Source organism: Aethalodelphis obliquidens, unplaced genomic scaffold, assembly GCF_003676395.1.
Source record: "Aethalodelphis obliquidens isolate GAN/ISIS:26980383/991018 unplaced genomic scaffold, ASM367639v1 scaffold82, whole genome shotgun sequence".
Taxonomy (NCBI): Eukaryota; Metazoa; Chordata; class Mammalia; order Artiodactyla; family Delphinidae; genus Aethalodelphis; species Aethalodelphis obliquidens.
Window position 1 is genome coordinate 4,956,795 of NW_020838026.1, and position 19,759 is coordinate 4,976,553.

At 42.3% G+C, this 19,759-nt stretch overlaps 1 protein-coding gene across 7 annotated transcripts in view; it reads left to right on the forward strand.

The window, feature by feature from the left end:
• Positions 1-19,528, forward strand: part of ARHGAP32 (Rho GTPase activating protein 32) — a 263,302-nt gene extending 243,774 nt beyond the window's left edge. For 4 of the 7 annotated variants that reach the window (XM_027092879.1, XM_027092878.1, XM_027092881.1 and 1 more), the window contains 8 exons: positions 4,502-4,609; positions 5,234-5,379; positions 6,000-6,195; positions 7,768-7,913; positions 11,477-11,548; positions 13,387-14,262; positions 14,947-15,920; positions 17,187-19,477. In XM_027092879.1, the coding sequence (XP_026948680.1) occupies positions 4,502-4,609; positions 5,234-5,379; positions 6,000-6,195; positions 7,768-7,913; positions 11,477-11,548; positions 13,387-14,262; positions 14,947-15,920; positions 17,187-19,439 (4,771 nt within the window). In that variant the 3' untranslated portion in view covers positions 19,440-19,477. Of the gene's footprint in view, positions 1-4,501; positions 4,610-5,233; positions 5,380-5,999; positions 6,196-7,767; positions 7,914-11,476; positions 11,549-13,386; positions 14,263-14,946; positions 15,921-17,186 lie in introns of all 7 variants that reach the window. The other 3 variants (XM_027092877.1, XM_027092880.1, XM_027092883.1) reach the window with 2 other exon arrangements.
• Positions 19,529-19,759: the final 231 nt, after the last annotated feature.

Here is a 19,759-nt window from a genome sequence, read left to right on the forward strand (position 1 = left end):
GGATTTTATTTCCCTTTTGGGATAACTGTGTGTTTTCTTGGAGTGATGGCCTGTTTTTGGTTTGCTGAGTATCTGTTTATTGCTAGTCTGTCCCCTGTCTCTCTCACAGAACTGTGGATGTTCTCTTAGTTGTATTTAAACACATCAAGCAACCTTTTAAAAGAAGTTTTTCCCCATGAAAACACCCCTCCTGGTGCCTTCTGTCCCACTGCTCTGTCTGGGTTGATTGCTCCCTGGATCTCCACGCAGCTCCAGCCCTTCACCTTCCTCCTGGAAATTCCCTCCATCACTTTCTTCACGAGTTAGATCCCTTCTCTTCTGGATCTCTGGCTGTCACCTTCCATGTTTTACTCCCTGCTTTCCTAGTGTACATCTTCAGTAGCTCTGTGAGAAAAGGTGTATGGGAGGTAAATGTTTTGAGACTTTGATATGAAGATGCTCTTATTCTCCTCAATATTTGACTGATAGGTGGCTATAGAATTTTAGTCTGTAAATAGTATTTTCCCATAATTTTGCTGGTATTACACTATTGGCATCTAAGCAAAAATGCTGCAGCAAAGTCTGATACGAGAGTGCTACTTTTTTATATGATCTGTTTTGTATTGTGTATATCCTTTCTGGATATCTTTAAATTTAGAACATACCTAGTGGTCCATTTCCTTAGTGACTCATCTTGAAGTGGGTTCTTTTTCATTCTTTGCTCTGGGCACTCACTGGGCTTTTTGGGAAACTTCTGAGACATTTTCTTATATTATTTCCTTGATGGTTCTCATTGCAATGTAAACCTCATCCCTTTTCTTTATTCTCTTTCTGGAATTGTTTTAACTCTTGAACTAGCTCTTTTAGTTTCTCACCTTGTCTTTGTCAGTTTCCACATATGGGTTTCCTCCAGTCCATCTCATGATTAAAAAAAAAAATTACTTCTGAGAACTAACTGCCCGCCTTCCCTTCCTCCCTCTCTTTCTTGTTTCTCTGAATGTTTCTCCTTTATAGCATCCTCTTCTATTCTTATTTCATGGATATATCTCTTCCCTCTATGAGAATATTATTGATAATTACAGGTTTTGTTTTGTTTTAAATTGTTCTCTGCTCATCACGGTACTTGTTTCTTCCTCATTCGGCGGCTCATCTTTATCAAGACTTTGCAGAGCATTCCACTGAGGTTTCATAGAAATCTTTCTAAAATTTTGTTTTATAAATGTTGATGGCATTTAACTTAACTATGAATTAAAATAACCTTGCATAAACAGTCATAGAAATACTTAACATTGGCTTTAGGTAAGCTTATAATTCAAATGATATTAGTCAAATTATTCAGTATGTTAGCCAAAGAAACTTATTGTGCCTTGGACGTTAATCATCAGTACGTTTTACAGAGGGAATTGAGAGTGTTATTGGTTAATCTTGTGGGTGAATTAAGAGAACATCAGTAAGAAGAGTAGGAAGAAACCCTATCATATATCATACAGAGAGAGAGTATATATGTGTGTATATATAGAGAGAAAGAGTATGTATGTATATATCATATGTATACATACATGTGTATATTATATACATATATATGTATATATTTCTCATTTAGTGAAGTACAGTTTGTTTTATTTATATTCCTTATATATTTATCCCCTGCAGTGTAGTACATTTATATCACCTATTATATATAATTTCTATATATTATAGAAATTGTAGTGTAGGGCTTCTGGAGCCAATGGTCTGTGTTAGCTGTCTGACCTTGTGACCTTGGGCAAGTTCCTTTGCCTCTCTGGGCTCAGTTTCCTTGTTTGTAAGAGAGAGGTAATAGTACTTTTCTCATAGGATTGTTACGAATATTAAAAGGAAAGCACTCAGAACAAGGCCTGTTAAATAATTACTATTTATATGAGTTAATAACCATTATTATTATCATTGTTATTGTCTGCTGTGTATCTTTATGTTTTTACTTTGTTGTGTATTTTATCTCTACAAACACGTACACAGAAACATAAATGTGTGTGTGCATATATATATATAAAAATATACTCACATACATACATATATATTTCCTACTATATTGATACATATAACTTTTTTACTATATTATGCTTATCTACTCTACTATTATTTATATTTCTTCTACCAAAGTATATATTCTCCTTTATTATATAGATATTTCTTAATAATATGTAGGTATTTCCCCAGGAAATTACATGTATAGCTCCCTTGCTGTCTATTTAATCTTCCCTCTTGAACATTATGTACCTTTCCTGCTATATATTATATATTGTACAAATATCCTTCTATATGTTTTTTATATTTACTGTATTGCCTATTCTAGATATAACCCCTCTAAAGTTTAAGCTCCCTGAGGTCACGAATCCTGTCTTATCACTGTATTCTCAGAATAGAAACCTAGCACATAGTAAATGTGCAGTTATATATTGCATATGCATTTTACATATTTTGTACACTATATATTTTATAGATTGCTGATATATGTCTATGTATATGGAATACGTATATCCTAATATTATCCTCTTCTCTCCTGATGTGCATTTACCTACCATAATGCCCACCTGTTTCATACATATTACTCACTGTATACATATTTCCTCCTTGGCATCTATCTCCTATGTAATGTGTTTTTATATTCTAGTTTCTTCTATGTAAGTTGTGTATCTTGTACTTCATATATCTCTTTTGATTCAGACTTTCTAAGATTTTAACATTCACATTTTCTAATTCCTTAATTGTTCTTGAAAAACATGATTCTTAATAGTGTTCTTTCATGTGAATGAGCCATATGTTATATAAACCTTTCCCCTAATTTGCCTATTTAATCTGTTTGTATGGTGGGAGTTTTTCTCCAATTTTGAACACTGCTATGAGGACCATCCATTTACCTGAATCTTTTGGGGGATCAAGGTTATTTTTTTGGATAAAAATCTAGGAATTCTTGGAAATCAAAAGATCTTAAAAGTTTCTTCCCAACATAAAGCAGTTTTCAACTTGTATTCCATAAAGGTATATGCAGTTTTATACTCTGCTAAATATGAAATGCTCATTTCATGGCACTCTGACTAAAATTCCCCCTTAGGTTTTAAAACATCTTTACAATTAGATGTGAAGATTTACAGTTAGATGTAAATCTTTACAATTAGGTGTGTGAATAAAATGGTGTCTTTTGTTTTAATTTGCATTTCTTTTAAAATACATTTCTGAAGTGCTTTAATCTTTACCTTCCTCCTTCTACTCCACCGACTCCAAATAATAAAATTTTACATTGTGTTCTAAATACGTTTCTCAAGCTTCCTGTCTCTACATTGTCTCCAGGCCAGCCTCACTTCTGTGTGTCTTTCCTTATTTAACTTGTACAGAAGAAGGACCAAAAATTACCCCCTTTTTTTGCCAGCTAGAGTAGATACTCAATGCTATTGACGAGCACAGACTTTGGAGCCAAGCTGACCTGGGTTTGATTCCAGCACCGCTTGTCTCTGTAACCTGGGCCAACATTGGCTCTGTCACCCATAAAATGGGGGATGGTAACACTGTGCTGTGGGGTCTGTTGTGAGAATCTGGTGAGAGTCCCTGTAGAGGCTTCTTGAACAGTGCCTTGAGCTGTTATCTTCCTTTTCTCAAATTCATGTCAGGCTCATCTGAATCTTGAAGCCTTATATGTTGACCACAATTTAATTTCTGTTTCAAATAATAATCTTAAACTTCTGTCTTCTGTTCGTTGTCTTATTAATAGTTTTGTAAGCTGATAGGTAATACCTCTGTGTTTATCTGACTTGACTTACATTTAAGCTGATCATGCTTTATTTCCCAAAATACTCTGCCCTACTGTTTAATCCCTCTCTCTATAAAAAATTATTTAAATAAATCACACTTAGAATGTATAAGATAAACCAGGATATTAGGATTTGAAGTAGGCTTTCTATCCCAAGAGCATGTTATTTGTTCAAATATTTTCCCTCTTGGGTACCTACTGGAATTTTTCTTTTAACTCTTTTTAGACTTCTGAAATGTTTTCTTTTACAGAAGAAAAGTTTGAATTCTTTCCTGTTAGCATGTCTGCTGCAAGTAGAATAGCATAACTTCTTGATAGTATTTGTCTAGAAACTAAATTTTGTGGAGGATTCACTTCACTGGTGTCCCTGAAACTAAATTTCTAACAGGCAGGAGCAAATATTCCTAAAGATTTCTTTAAAACTGAGGCTGTTTCATTTTCTGAGCCAGTTCTCTCAGAAACTTTCATTTCTTACTGCATCTGCCTTAGACTTTTTTCCTTAGTATTCTGTAGATGTAATTATCATATATAAAATGTAGAGTCCGTAATATTCTGACAGCTCTGTAGTAGTAATAATATTCGAACGTAATAGGCAGCAAAAAATTTTGCTGGGGTTTTTATGGTTTCTTTTTCCATTTTGCCACTGAAAACTTACAAGTTAATTAGTGGAGCTTTTATGCTGTATACTGATACCTGGTGTTTCTTTTTGTTAATATGTTGTATTTCATTTTCCAGAACGCTGGAGTTCCTAATGAGACACTTGTCTCTTCTAGCTGACTATTGTTCCATCACAAATATGCATGCAAAAAACCTAGCAATTGTTTGGGCTCCAAACCTGCTAAGGTAAGTTGCATTTGACTTATGACCTGAAGTAGAAGCAGAGTGACTTTAAATAAAAGTAATTCATCAGTGTTCCTTAAGGATAATTTTTTTTAATTAATTAATTTATTTATTTTATTTATTTTTGGCTGCGTTGGGTCTTTGTTGCTGCGCGCGAGCTTTCTCTAGTTGAGGCCAGCGGGGGGCTACTCTTGGTTGCGGTGCGCAGGCTTCTCATTGCGGTGGCTTCTCTTGTTGTGGAGCACAGGCTCTAGGCGTGTGGGCTCAGTAGTTGTGGCTCGAAGGCTCTAGAGTGCAGGCTCAGTAATTGTGGCACGTGGGCTTTGTTGCTCCACGGCATGTGGAATCTTCCTGGACCAGGGCTTGAACCCATGTACCCTACATTGCCAGGCGGATTCTTAACCACTGTGCCACCAAGGAAGTCCAAGGATAATTTTTAAAAGTAAAACTAATGTGTTGTTTTTATGAGCATCTTCCTAAAACAGGCAGTCAGGGTTTAGCCAAGGCACTGTAAAAGTATGCTTTCTTCCTCTGGTTTGTCTGTGATTTACACATAAAGCAAAAAATAATGCTCTTTAAGACTGCTGTTTTGGGGACCCTGTGATGGTAATGCTGTTTACCCCACAGATCAAAACAGATAGAATCGGCCTGCTTCAGTGGGACAGCAGCTTTCATGGAAGTGAGAATTCAGTCTGTGGTTGTTGAGTTCATCCTCAATCACGTTGACGTCCTTTTCAGTGGGAAGATCAGCGCGGTCATTCAGGAAGGGGCAGGTATGGCTCTAACAGATGTTGTTCACTACCAGGAACATGTGTTAAAACCTCTACCAGATTGGGAAACTGCATTTCTTATCTCAATTTAATAAATCTGTCTTAGTAGAAAGCAGCTAATTTATATCTGTTCCCCAAAATGCACAATATAACAGTTATTTTGTATGTTTTTAGTGATTACTAAGTATTAGACCTATCATGATCTAAGTTCAAGGCCCATAAAAAATGTATCATGTCACCTATTATTGATGTATATAAAGGTGTAATGTAGAGCAGCAGAAGTAAAATTCCTTCCAAAACTAAAAATACATGAATGATACTAGGCCTTGCCTAGAATCTTTTAAGAAAAGAAAATAGTTAAATTACTTAAGGAATTTTATATTTATATCTATCACTGTTAATAACCTGGTATGTAGTCTTCTATTCCTCACTTAGTATAAGGCTCTATTACTTTTACCATTTAAAAAACTTAATGAAGAAAATATAAAACAACACAGAAAGGGAGATAGATGGATGGACAGATAAGCAGATTGTTATATACACCCACAGATATTTACATCTTTCCCCCACCCCCCCGTGTCATGAAGTTTGACTCTCTTCATTGCTTTTTTTTCTTTCCAAAGCTTCTCTATCAAGACCCAAGTCCCTGCTGGTTTCATCTCCATCCACCAAACTGCTGACACTGGAGGAGGCCCAGGCACGAACACAGGCTCAGGTCAATTCTCCAATTGTGACTGAAAACAAATATATCGAAGTAGGAGAAGGACCTGCTGCACTTCAGGGAAAATTTCACACCATAATTGAGTTCCCACCTGAAAGGTAAAATTCATTTAGTCCTCCTCAAAAATGTGCATTTCATGGCTATTTGTAATTTTCTTTTCTTTTACTTTTGCATTTTAGTATTACTATATTGATTCTGTGCCAGTCCCAGAAAAACCTGTTCCTTCGACTCCGGATGTTACCTCATAGGGACTGATGTGAATGATCCTCGAAAAGCATTACAACATCATGTCATTGTTGGAAAGGAGAGGAAAGTCTGCTGTACAGGGAATATTGTTAGGAAAATGATACATTTCCTCTATGGAGGGTGTCATTTTCTCTCTGAAATATGTTGTTGAGAAATTTGTTTAGAAATAAACATTGCGACAGCTTATTCAAAAAACAGTGAATGGATGATGGCGTGACATGGGTTCCCACTGAGTTCACAGTAGACCAGTGCTTCTCACAGTGCATCTCCCGACTGGCGGATCATTCTTGGCCAGCCCCAACCCCAGACCCACTGCACCAGAACTCTGGGCTGGGGTCCCGCAGTCAGTCTTTTATCAGACCTTCCAGGTGGTTCTGATGTGTGACAAAGTTTGAGAACCGCTGCTGTTCACTCTCTCAGTGTCCTTTCCAGCTCCTATTCTCTGTTTCTCTAAAGAAATGGTAATAACACGGTTTTTATATCTTCTTTACTAAGTTACTGTGGGAAGACTAATGTATGTGAGTTAATTTTGACCTCGGGTTACTGCTTTGGCTATTACATAGGAATGTGAGAACTTCAACTCCGTGGATTTGGATAGTACTAATGAAAGTTGAGAACTTATTTCCGCATGTCAGTATACTTCTCTAAATTCCTTTCATTTCCCTTGGTTAAAATGTCCTGACAATAGTAAGTTAGAACATCTTTGTCATTCTAAGTTTATCTTCAGTTTCTTGAATTTACATGATACCTCTGTAATTTTCTCAAAAACCTCTTTATAGAATAGTAATCAAGAGTGTCGATGTTGGGATACAGATAGACCTGGGTTCCAACTCTGACTGCATTATTTACTAGTTTTACAACATTAAGGAAGTCACTTCAACTTCTTAGTGTCATAATTTCCTCAGTTGTAAAATGAGAATAATAATACCTACCTCATATGGTTTTATATAACTTAAATGAGGTACTACATATACAGTTAGCATAGTGCCTGGCATTCAATAAATGTTAGTTATTTTTCTTAATACTTTTCTTCTTTTTTGGCTTAATTCTCTTTCCTCACAGCTAAAATCATTTTCTTCAACTCCATTTTATTTTTGGAGTTTTAATATTTTCTATTCCCAAATATGTCGTATTCTCACTTATTTCATGGATTGTGAGGTTAGATCCAAATATGAGAATCTGTATAAAAGTTATCTTTGTGAAACTAGTTACTACTATTAAAATTCACAGATTTAATTTTCATTTCCTGCTTCATTTAGCTGCACAGCTCAGCCGCACTGAGTGGAGTGAGCTCTGTGGAAGGTGGAGGTTTACTGTGTCAGCTGGGCCTCTCCAGGCTGCCTGGTTCTTTCCATCATTTATTCATTGTCCATAAGTAAAGGTAGCCCCTTGGGTATCTTTATACAGATTATTTTCTCTCATAGGAGGAGGCCTCAAAATAAAATGAAAAAGTCTCCTGTGGGCAGCTGGCGTTCCTTTTTCAACCTGGGGAAATCATCATCTGTTTCTAAACGAAAGTTGCAGCGTAATGAGAGTGAGCCTTCAGAGATGAAAGCCATGGCTCTGAAAGGTCAGTGCGTCACACCTTCCCTTCTCTCTGCGCTGTGGGAGCAGTTTGCCTGCAGGGCCACGCTTCCCAGCCTGTCATGCGGCTCTTCTCTAACGCAGACACAAACTCACCACATTGTTATAACAGGCTTCAACAGGATACGTCCTAGTTGTGTTGTTACACGTGAATTGTCTTCTTTTACCAGTGTTTTATCCCCAAATACATATTATATGTAAGTGTGCAGAAGTTCCCAATTCCTTTGGAAACTATACAGATAATATGTAGTGTAAATGTGTTTAAAAATTCACAATATATTTGTAATGTAGTTTGTATATTGTTGGTAATAAAAAATAACTGCTGTGGTATTTAAACTTACTAGTCTACATATCTGTAGATTTTAAAAATGACAAAATCGTATTTCAACATGCCTCTAAGAGTTTATAAGTCTTATAACCAAAGAAGGTATCTTTTTACCAGATGATTCATTGATGAGAGTATCTTATTGGATAGATAAATCTATTACTGTGTTGTTGAAAGTACTGCCCTTTTAAAAATCATTTAAATCTACTGATATTAACAGGTTCTGAATCTAGGAAGGAAAGTAGTGCTTACTTCTTGGGTAATGTTAGAAATACAACATTCAGTTCATTTAATTCATCGTTCATTCAGTTTGCAATCATGTACTAAGCATGTGCTAGATATTTTGATAGCAGCTTCTGCAGATAGAAGGAAAATTAAGACACCACCCCTGCCTTCCATGTCTTATGTGGGACATCATATGTGTAAGAAAATAAATGTCATGCAGAATCATAGCTATTGAAATAGAGGCTTATGTGAGGTATTTATGGCAAGAATTGTCAGTTCATGGGGGGAGAGGAAAGAGAACCTTGACTTGGGTTCTGAAGGATAAGTAGGGATTCACCTGATCAACAAGGGACTGAGAAAGGTATTTCAGGAAGTGGGAGCAGAGTGTGTGCTGGTGTGTGGAACAGGGAGCCATGACGAACGTGGCTGGTGGGATGGTACACAAAGAGGTTCCAGTTCTTAGGGGCCCGGGAAGCTTGCTGGAGTTTTGGTTTTGTCCTGCATTCCTTGTGGCCGGCTGGGGGTGGGGGGGTGGCGGTTGTCATTGAATGGCTTTGTTATGGAGTCCAAGCTCCCTCTGCTTGCTGCATGACAGCGGGCCAGTAAATCAGAGACGAGGTATTGAGGCAAGGAATACGGCCGCAGACCGAGAAGATGGCAGACTAAAGTCTCAAAATAACCATCTCATCGGGGGTTTGGATGCCAGCTTCTTTTATGTATAGCACAGAGAGGGGGAGGAGATGAGGAAGTAAAGTAAAAAGGCCGTAAGTTTTGCATATATCACCTGGAATGGCCAGCCTCGGGGAGGGGACGTGTTAATTTCTTCTTTCTTGCAGCCATCCCCAGGTGGACAGGGTCCGGATGTTTCCCTGAACAAAGGCACTTTGGTTTAACCTTCAGGCAGAGGAGCAGGGTTCCCCGAGGCAGGCCATTACGTATAGACAGTATCCTTTTAGTGAACCAAAGCGGTGGAGAGCAAAGGTTAAAGTGAAAGAAACAGATCCAACATGTAGTCCTGGTTTGTCTCTTCCCTCTTACACCTTCAGTATATAACATGATCGGGTTTGGGTTTAAGAAAGATGACTTTGGCAACAGCATAGGGAATATATGGGAAGAGGACAAGACCTGGAGGCTGGACAGTAAATCAGGAGACACTTACAATTGTGCAGGCAAGAAACGATGAGTGTCTGGAATAAGCAGTGGCCATGGGAGTGGGAAATAGATCGGAGAAGTGTTCAGGAAGCTGAATGTACAGGGTGGGGGACCAAATGGTGGTGGAAAACGAGAAAGATAATTTTCAGGTTTTGACTAAATGGTAAGGGAGTTGGTACCATTATGCCTGTAGGGAACAGTATGTTGGGGAAGAAAAATAATTTGTTAATTTTGGACATAGTGAGTTGGACCTGCCCAAGAGGTGATTAATAGTATGGATCTGGCATTCAATAAAGGGGTTTAATCTAACTAGAAATGCAGATTTGAAAGTCATGAGCAAACCAAGGGTGAAAACCCTAGGGGTGTATTCTATGGCCGAAGGAGAGCCCGTTGAGTGAGGGAAGCGAGTTGGGGCCTGAGTCCTGGAGAAAAGCAGCGTTTAGAGGGTGGAGAAGGCAGAGCTGTCATGAAAGGAGAGTGAGAACAAACGGTGCCTAGGCAGGGAACAGGAGCTGGGCGCCAGCAGTGGAAGTCAGGGAGGAAGGGCTTACAAGGAAGTGTCAGCAGCCTTGAGCACTGCCAAGAGGCTGAAAGAGGCTGAGGATGTTTAACAAATAAGATTCAACATGTGTAATTAGTTAAGTGACCTGTGTTAGTTTCCTAGGGCTGCCCTAACAAATTGCCACATATGGAGTGGATAAAAACAACAGGAATTTGTTTCCTCACAGTTCTGGAGGCTAAAAACTGAAATCAAGGTGTCAGCAGGGCCATGTTCCCTCTGAAGGATCCAAAGAATCCTTCCTGGCCTCTTCCAGCTTCTGGGGACACCTGGTATTCCTTGGCTTGCGGTGGTTCCACTCCAGTCCTGCCTCCATCTTCACGTGGCTTTTGCTCTGTCTCTCTGCATCTTTTCTTCTTAAAAGGATACCAGTCATTGGATTTAGGGCTCACCCTAAATCCAGCTTTGTTGCTGAAATATCGGCTTCCCTGTGCACCGATGCCGAACAGAAATATGGAGACAGAGATTTTGGAGGAAGAGAGAGATGGCTTTATTTTTCTGCCGGGCAGAAGGGAAGACACAGCAGGCTAGTGCCTCAAGAGCTGTACCCCCCTGTCCTGGGGAATTACAGGGGTTCTTATAGGTGGAACTCCCAAGGATACGTGATAGGATCAAAGTGGTGAAGGTCTTGCCTTCTTCTTCTTCCAGTATTTTAAACCAGTCACTGCTGGCGTCAGGCAGCCTGTTAATTGGGTCCCTTCGTCTCTGGGTTATCAGCCTGCGACCTTCTTTCTGAAATGTAAACAGCTACAAGGGGTGATTTGCTACAAGAGAATGCAGCAGAGAGTAAATGCCAGGTGCAGGGTACAATTCATATGGAACCAGAGAGTAAATTAGCTTTGTGAAGGACCAGTCTAGCTACAAGTATTTGTTAGTAGTAACAGCTAAAGAATAACCAGGATTGCTTAACTCTTTCAGGGCTGTTTATGCTGTTTCCCCAGCCTGTTCATTGTTGCTTATTTTTCTTGTTTATCAGAAAAGTCTCATTTCTATTTTCACTGCAACAGTATGAGATCATCTCAAGACATACTGATCTTTAGGAAATATAAAAGCAAGTTTTAAAACTCATCTCTATTCTCAAGTTCATAATCCTTTAGAAAAGATTTTTCTCATAGGAAACCACTTGAGAACAGTACAACACATTATAAAATACAATGCAAAATTGAATATGGTTGCAAAAATATAATTACTCTTGGAAGTTAAACATATGCACAGAAAAGCACTGTTCCCTTTCAGTACATATGTAACGGTGAATAAAGTCTGACACTGTTTGGTTTCGACTCTTCAGGTGGCAGGGCAGAAGGGACCTTGCGCTCAGCTAAGAGTGAGGAGTCTCTCTCTTCTCTCCACGCAGCCGATGGTAAGACTAAAGCATCAGTTGTTTTATTCTAGAATATATTTCATAAAAGGACACACAATTAAGTATATTTTATAAATACATGCTTAATAAATAGGCTATAGACTATGATTTCCTAAAAATACTAGTATCTATTGATACTTAGCGTTGTCCATTGATGTTTTACTATGGTAACAGTCTCTAATTTCTTCATTTTTGACATGATTGCTATTCAATTTACATAAAAATAGGTGAGTGTTTTAAGTTAACCATTTATATTTATTAAGGCCCAGTGGAAAATGGTGTTAATAGTATTTCTTTAAATTTCACAATGAGAGCACAATGTTTGTTACAAAGTGTAAAATTAAGCAGTTTTGATGTTTAGACCAGTAGTCTTTTGTCTCGCAAATTTAACCTGAGGTTAAATCTCATACATCACTTTGGTTAGAGGCAGCCCTCATTATCTGAGGATGATTAGTACCAGGAGAAGGCAACTTAAAGTGAACCTGCCTAAAATGGGGACCAAAATTTTATGGTAAATAGTACAAAAAGATTTGATTGCAACTTGAAGAACAAAACTTAAAACTTTTGAAAATAACTTTTTAGCTACCGTTTAGGATAAGTCGGGTTATAGTTGCAACTCTGTACTAATTTTTAGAATGAACAAAGATTACTTCCATGTTGACTTGGAGGGAGGTAGAACTTTTTTGACAAAACCATGTAGTTTAGCAAATAGGACATCCTCCACGTCGTGTTTGGCTTGTGCAGCAGTATGATAAAAAAAAGGCACTTGTTGCAAAAATAATCAAGAGCTGCATTGATTTCCCACGGACTTTTCTTAATCCATTGGTATTGAAATTGTGCTCTTTTGACGTTTCCTGGGGTGTCTTCCTTCTGGTCAACTTTCTCATCCTCATTTATAACTTCTAACTGCCAGGTCCTCATTGACCAATGGCTCTGCTTGCGATTCAACAAATCCTCGCATTTCACTTCAGTTGGGTGTCTGACATCTTACTGGTTTTCCAAGATTTTCCATTTCACTGAAGTCAAGAGAATGGTTCACAAAAACAATGCAGTGGGCTGGGTAGGTGCTTGTATTAAGCAGCAAATAATATTTGAGTAGGGATTAATTTTATAAGTGGTCAACACATTAGTGGATGTGTTTGTGTTAAGACAGTGCCTCTTTATAGTACATTTTCACTATGGCAATTCTGATCATTGGAATAGAATAACGAGATAGAGGACTTCTTTTACCAGTTAGACGTTTAGAAGTATCATAAAATCAGGTAATACTCTACTACTCTTAAGGCCTCTCCTTGAGAAACTTAAAGCCTGTTCTTGTTAAAGAAAAAAAAGTTATTTTTAAGTATTTGAAAGGAATCCTTTACTAAATATATGTAAACACTTTTTTTTTTGAGAAGTTCAATTTTGTAGTAATTTGGATATGAGGATTTTTCCTCAGAAAAACAAACAGAAAACCCTTTTTGCTGTTGTGTATCCAAAGTACCATTTAAAGTGGTTAGTTCTACCTCACAAATCATGTGTGAGGTCAGTGATAAAATCAGACAAAAAGAAATGAAAAACTTGGGCAAAGTCACAAGAGTCAGTGTTGGGCTAGTAATAGAATCTAAGAGTTTTGAGTCCTTTTTCCTATTGAAACCATCAAATGCATTCTTCCTCTGATTGTATCAAATGTGTTTGTTACTTAGCATTTGCTTTGGGAGTTCCATCTGTGTGCCCCAAGAGACAATTATGTTTTCTTACTCTATATGGTATGTTTCTGCTGTACTGAGTAGATGATTTCTCATGGCACCGTGTATCCTATGACATTCATACTCTGATATTGTGTCCATTTTTACCAGGTGATTCCAAGCTGTTCCGACCCAGAAGACCCAGATCTAGCAGTGATGCCCTGAGTGCCTCTTTTAATGGAGAGATGCTGGGGAACCGCTGTAATTCCTACGATAATCTGCCTCACAACAATGGGAGTGAGGAGGAAGTAGGGCTGCTGCACATTCCGGCTCTCGTGTCTCCTCAGTCAGCTGAGGATGTTGATCTGAGCCCACCAGACATCGGGGTAGCCAGCCTGGATTTTGATCCGATGTCATTTCAGTGCAGTCCTCCTAAGGCCGAATCAGAATGTCTGGAGAGCGGGGCTTCCTTTTTAGACTCATTGGGATACTCCAAGGATAAACAGGGTACCAACAGAAAGGACACAGAAGCAGGTGGTAGCCAGTCTCAGACTCCAGGAAGCACTGCAAGTTCTGAACCTGTCTCACCTCTTCAGGAGAAACTGAGTCCATTCTTTACCCTGGACTTGAGCCCAACTGAAGAGAAATCATCTAAGCCAGCCTCGTTCACTGAAAAGGTCGTCTATGCTTTCTCTCCAAAGATTGGACGGAAATTAAGCAAATCCCCCTCTCTGAACATATCTGAGCCAATTTCAGTGACCCTTCCCGCTCGGGTGTCGGAAGTCATCGGTACCGTCGCAAACACAGCAGCCCAGAACGCACCTTCTCCAGCTTGGAACAAAAGTGGCGAAGAAAGTGATGTCATAAATAGATCCCCCACCCAGGTAGTAAAGATAAAAGCAAACGAGAGAGAGGCCCAGGAAGGGTGTGAGTCTGAAGTCCAGCCCCTGGACCAGGTGGCTGCTGCAGACGCAGACCCGCCAGGGAAGGAGGAGCCTGCCTCAAGCAGTCAGAGTAAGGCTGTACCTTCTGGACAGACTCAGACAGGTACCATTTGTTTTCCTCCATTCTTTCTTTAAGCTAAGAGGGATCTTCAACCCCGTGTGCCAACTGTGCCTTTTAAGAGAAGTTTACTCCACAGCTAGCCTTTAATCAAACAGAATGTTTTTCTAGGTGGTGCTGATGGCTCAAAGCCCTAAATTAAAATCAATCAAACAGAAAATCCCCCAAAGGGCCAGTGGTCCTGCTTCAAACCTTCATAAAGTCCCCTTATCTCCTTGGACAGTCAGAATTCCTGGATAATTTTTGCACAACTTCGTAGCTCTTGATTCTGTTTTCTCTTCTGATAAAATACCTAAATTATAGCCTTACAAGTTAACCAGCCAGCCTACACCGTCCAATCTAAAAACTATTCTTAACGACAATCTGCAAGCCCTTGAAGCTTGTTTTTTAAGCAATCTTTTCTGAGCCAGTGAGGGACCTGCTCACCCCCGTCTCTGTGGCAATCCAAGAGGAGAGTGCAATCTTAAACACTCTTTTGTTTTAGTTTTCCTTCTGAACCAGATGTGTTTTCTACAGCATTTGCATGTGGGATAGAAGATCGTGGATTGCCATTTTGAAATATGGAAGGCACCCATTTTTTTAGTGATGAAATGGGGAGTGTTTGGCTTTCCGTATAGGATAACACAAGCTACCTTTTCACTTTCATTTTTTTTCCCAATTTCCCACCAGGAGCAGATACCCATGACCCCCCTCAGGATTCCGTTCCTGTAAGTTCAGTCTCTCTTATCCCACCACCACCGCCTCCGAAAAATGCTGCCCGCCTGTTGGCGCTGGCCTTAGCTGAGTCTGCACAGCAAGCCTCGACCCAGTCATTGAAGAGACCGGGCGCTTCCCAGGCTGCTTGTACACATTATGGAGACACAGCAGTGGCTGCGACTGAAGAGAAACTGCCTACTGCCTACTCTAGTGCTACCTTAGATAAAGCCTATTTCCAAACCGATAGGCCAGCTGAGCAGTTCCACCTCCAGACCAAGGCCTCCGGAAACTGTGACCAGCCAGCACCGGATACGGCAGCTACTGAGGTTTATACCCATTCCAGCGCCGCTGAATCTGGGGAGCAACGACACCCAGCAGACATACCAGGCAGTCAGCCGCCTCGAATCTATTTATCTGGGGACCCAGAAAAGGCCAGAGTCACTTCAGTTCCCTTAATAGATTCTGAATCTGATGATCACATATGTTTCCCTGAAGACCAGTCTGTGAAGACCAGTATGCCGACTGTCTCCTTTGTGGGCCAGGATCAGCTTCGTTTCTACAGTGGAGACCAGCCTCCTTCTTATCTTGGTGCAAGTGTGGATAAGCCCCTTCACCCTTCAGAACTTGCAGACAGAGCTCCCGCACCTTCTAATTTGCCTAGGGACAAAATCTACCCTCCTTCTGGGTCCCCTGAAGAGAATACCAGCACAGTCCCCGTGGCTTACATGACCACTGCTCCAGCAGCAGCTGACTTGAGCGCCAGGGAAGCCAACTGGGATGTGGTCGAACAGCCCAGCGCAGCAGGGTTCACCGCTGCCACCCTCCAGCGCGGTCACAGAACTAATCGTCCCCTCCCCCCGCCTCCTTCCCAGAGACCCTCAGAGCAGCTCCCAGTCCTGGGGCAGGTACAAGCCGCAGCCAGTATAGGACTAAACAACACCCACAAGGTAAGAAGGGGGGAAGTCAGTGAGATGAAATGTGTATTTTTCCGAAGGTATGTCACTCTCCAGCAGGGTGTGTTGTTACCTTGAGTGAGATCTGACATCTGCCTTTAAGTCCTGTGGCAGGTTTCCGTGAAACATTTCCCAGTTGAGGTTGGGATCTGCCTTTATTGTGATGCTGGTTTTCCTCTGAAAAAGGAGTGGTTACTCGATGGCTCTAGTTTAACGATACCTGCTCCCTTTAGTTCCTAAGCATGTAGGTAGTTTCTTCATAGAGATACGAAGAGATTGTGAACAAACGAGTCAAGCTGGGCCTTAGGTGTCAGGGTTGCAGCGTTTTCCCAGCTCCATCACTGATTCATTGTGGCTCTGGGCAAGTCGTCCAACCACCTCTGCCAGTTACTCACATCTGCACTACCAAAGTGCTGTATTCTCAGGACATTTGAAAGACTTTCTGCCTTACAGACTTTTTAGCAATATCAGAGATGACAGTGTCTTAGGACTTGTTATTTTCTCAACATTAACCAGCAGATTGTTCTACAGTTAAGCACCTGTTTTGATGAGAGAATGTTACACGCAGAATGATAAGGGTTTTTGTGGTCACCTTGAGCTAAAAGGACTTCATATCTAGTCTTCTGTGCGGGATGCTCTTTCTAGTGGCTGCTTCTCAAGGGGAGCGTGTTTGCAGCCCTGCAGTGAGGACCACGTTTGGCTTCTGCTGCCACAGACCGGCTGGAGCACAAGGAGGGAGGGAGAGACAGGGACTGTTGGATGCCACCTAGACGAGTCCCTTTCTGTCCTTCCCTGGACTGGGGGCTAAAAACTGTCCACTGGGCAGCCGTGAGTCACTTTAAAAACCTCTCCAGATAGAACCAATGCTTCTTGTTTAACAGAATGTTCTTGGTGTTGAGACTGAGCTACATAGATAGACAGGGTGTATGTTTTTAAGCCTGGTGGTTATTTGGCTAAACTTCTGTTTGGTCCGCACAGTAAGATAGTGTCATGGGCCACCTCATCTCACATTGAAAACCTATCGTAAATGAGAACAGCTCTCCAAAGATGGGATGGCTGCTACACCAGATGGCCACACAGGCCTTCTTTTCGTGGCAGTGGGGACAGGTCGGTCTCTGTCCTGTCCAGTGTATCCGCACAGCTTGGGAAATTTCAAGCTGCTGCCCAAATGGCCTCAACTTGTGAGTTGTGAATTTAATAGCGTTTGATTCCATAGAGGGGAGCAGAAAAAACACTCATAATGTTATCATCTTTCAATAGGTTCAAGGAGTAGTTCTGGCTCCAGAGAGGCCGCCTGAACCCAGAGCCCTGGGTGACCCCACGCCTGTCCTGGCCGGCGACGGTGGGGCCGCCGCGCAGTGTCCCGCCTCTGCGCCCGCTCCCCAGCCCAGCCTTCCCGAAAAGGTGCGGGAAGTTGCCAGGGCCCCCCCACTGCACCTGCGCAGCGAGCCCGTCCCTGTGCACTCCTCCTGTGGCTTCCCTACCCCGGGGCCCCCCACCAGGACCATGGAGAATAAAATCGCCGCTGCCATCCACTCCAGCTGCCCAGACACGTCCAGCAGCTCTGGGCACCACACCTTTGTCACGACTTCCTCAGCCTCCGTGGAGGACGTTTTGCCTTTACCAGTCCCTGTCCCACAAGCCAAGCATGCCTCTCAGAAAACTGCATATTCCACCTTTGCTAGGCCTGATGTCACCACTGATCCCTTTGGTCCAGAAAACTGTTTGCATTTCAGTATGACTGCAAGCTGCCAGCACCGCCCCCAGAGCGTCCCCCCGCATCACGGCAAAGTGGAGCAGCACCAAGCGTACGGCTCCAGATCCGAGCCGCCAGCCTCCGTGGGTCCTCGGTACAACACATACGTGGCCCCGGGAAGAAACGTGTCTGGACACCACCCGAAGCCATGCGGCCGGGCCGAATACGTGTCCTCTCTGAGCTCCTCCGTTAGGGGCAGTTGCTACTCCGAAGAAATGCCCCTGTACCCCACCATCCGCAGGGTGCAGTCTCTCCACACCCCTCCGTCGTCCATGATTCGCTCTGTCCCCATTTCGAGGACAGAGGTGCCCCCAGATGATGAACCAGCCTACTGCCCAAGACCCCTGTACCAGTATAAGCCATATCAGTCCTCCCAGGCCCGCTCAGATTATCACGTGACTCAGCTCCAGCCTTACTTTGAGAATGGCCGGGTGCACTACCGCTACAGCCCCTATTCCAGTTCTGGTTCCTATTACAGCCCAGACGGGGCCCTGTGTGACGTGGATGCCTACAGCACAGTGCAGCTGAGGCCCCTTCACCGCCTGCCCAACCGCGACTTTGCTTTCTACAATCCTAGGCTGCAAGGAAAGAACGTGTACAGCTACGCTGCTTTGCCTTCACGTCCCCGGGCCAACGTGACTGGCTCTTTCTCTGCTAATGACCACAGTGTAGTCAACATGCCTCCAGTCGCCGAGGTAAAGCACACTTACACCTCATGGGATTTTGAGGACATGGAAAAATACCGCCTGCAGTCCATCCGGAGGGAGAGCCGTGCGCGGCAGAAGGTGAAAGGGCCTGTTATGTCCCAGTATGACAACATGACCCCCGTGGTGCAAGATGACTTGGGTGGGATCTATGTCATCCACCTGCGGAGTAAATCAGATCCTGGGAAAACTGGACTTCTCTCTTTGGCAGAAGGAAAGGAGGGGCGGCACCCAGCCAAGGCCCTCAGTCCCGAGGGAGATGACCGCCTCTATAGGAAGCATCTGGAGCCAGAGTTCGACAGAGCGCACCACCATGGAGGACACGGCAGTGGGCAGTCAGAGAAGCCGACCCTCCCTCAGAAGCAAAGTAGCCTCAGGAACAGGAAGCTGCATGACATGGGTTGTAGTCTCCCTGAGCACAGGGCACATCAGGAAGCAAGCCATAGGCAACTGTGTGAATCAAAAAACGGGCCACCTTACCCACAGGGAGCCGGCCAGTTAGATTATGGGCCCAAAGGGATTCCAGACACTTCTGAGCCAGTCAGCTACCATAACTCTGGAGGGAAATATATTCCATCAGGGCAGGAGTCTCTAAGACTGAACCACAAAGAGGTGAGGCTCCCCAAGGAGCTGGAGAGGCCTCGGGCTAGGCAGATTGCAGCCCCAGAGAAACACTCCAGAGACTGCTGCAAGGAGGGGGGACACCTCGCGCAGTCAGCAGTCCCACCCCCTAAGCCAGAGCGGAGTCACAGCCTGAAGCTCCACCATACCCAGAACGTGGAGAGGGACCCCGGCGTGCTGTACCAGTACCAAACACACGGCAGGCGCCAGGGCAGTGGGACTGTCGGGCCCCAGTACGATAACCTGGAGGGCTACCACTCCCCGCCCCAGCACCAGCGAGGAGGCTTCGGAGCAGCGGCGATGGGCACGTATGTGCCGCCCAGCTTTCCCCACCCACAGAACAGGACATACGCTACAGCTCTGGGGCAGGGCGCCTTCCTGCCCACAGAGCTGTCCTTGCAGCATTCTGAGACACAGGTCCATGCGGAATGAGCCCCGGGAGCAATAGAGTTGAAGCAGCCTCTGCTGGACAGTGGACTGTTCTATTTTTTTCAGTAACCAAAAAAAAAAAAAAAAAAAAAAAAAAAAACGAAAAAATCCCCTTCTTTTTTTAAAAAAAAAAAAAAAAAAAAAAAAAAAAAAAAAAAAAAGGCTACAGAACCCCCGACCACATTTAAAAAATAAGAAGAAAAATAAATCACCATCTTTTTCCCCCTTCCCTGCTTCATCACCACCTCTTCCATCTACAAACTGTCATTTTTGTCATTTAAAGATCTGAAAGATTGTACAGCACTGTGTTGAAAATCTCATAA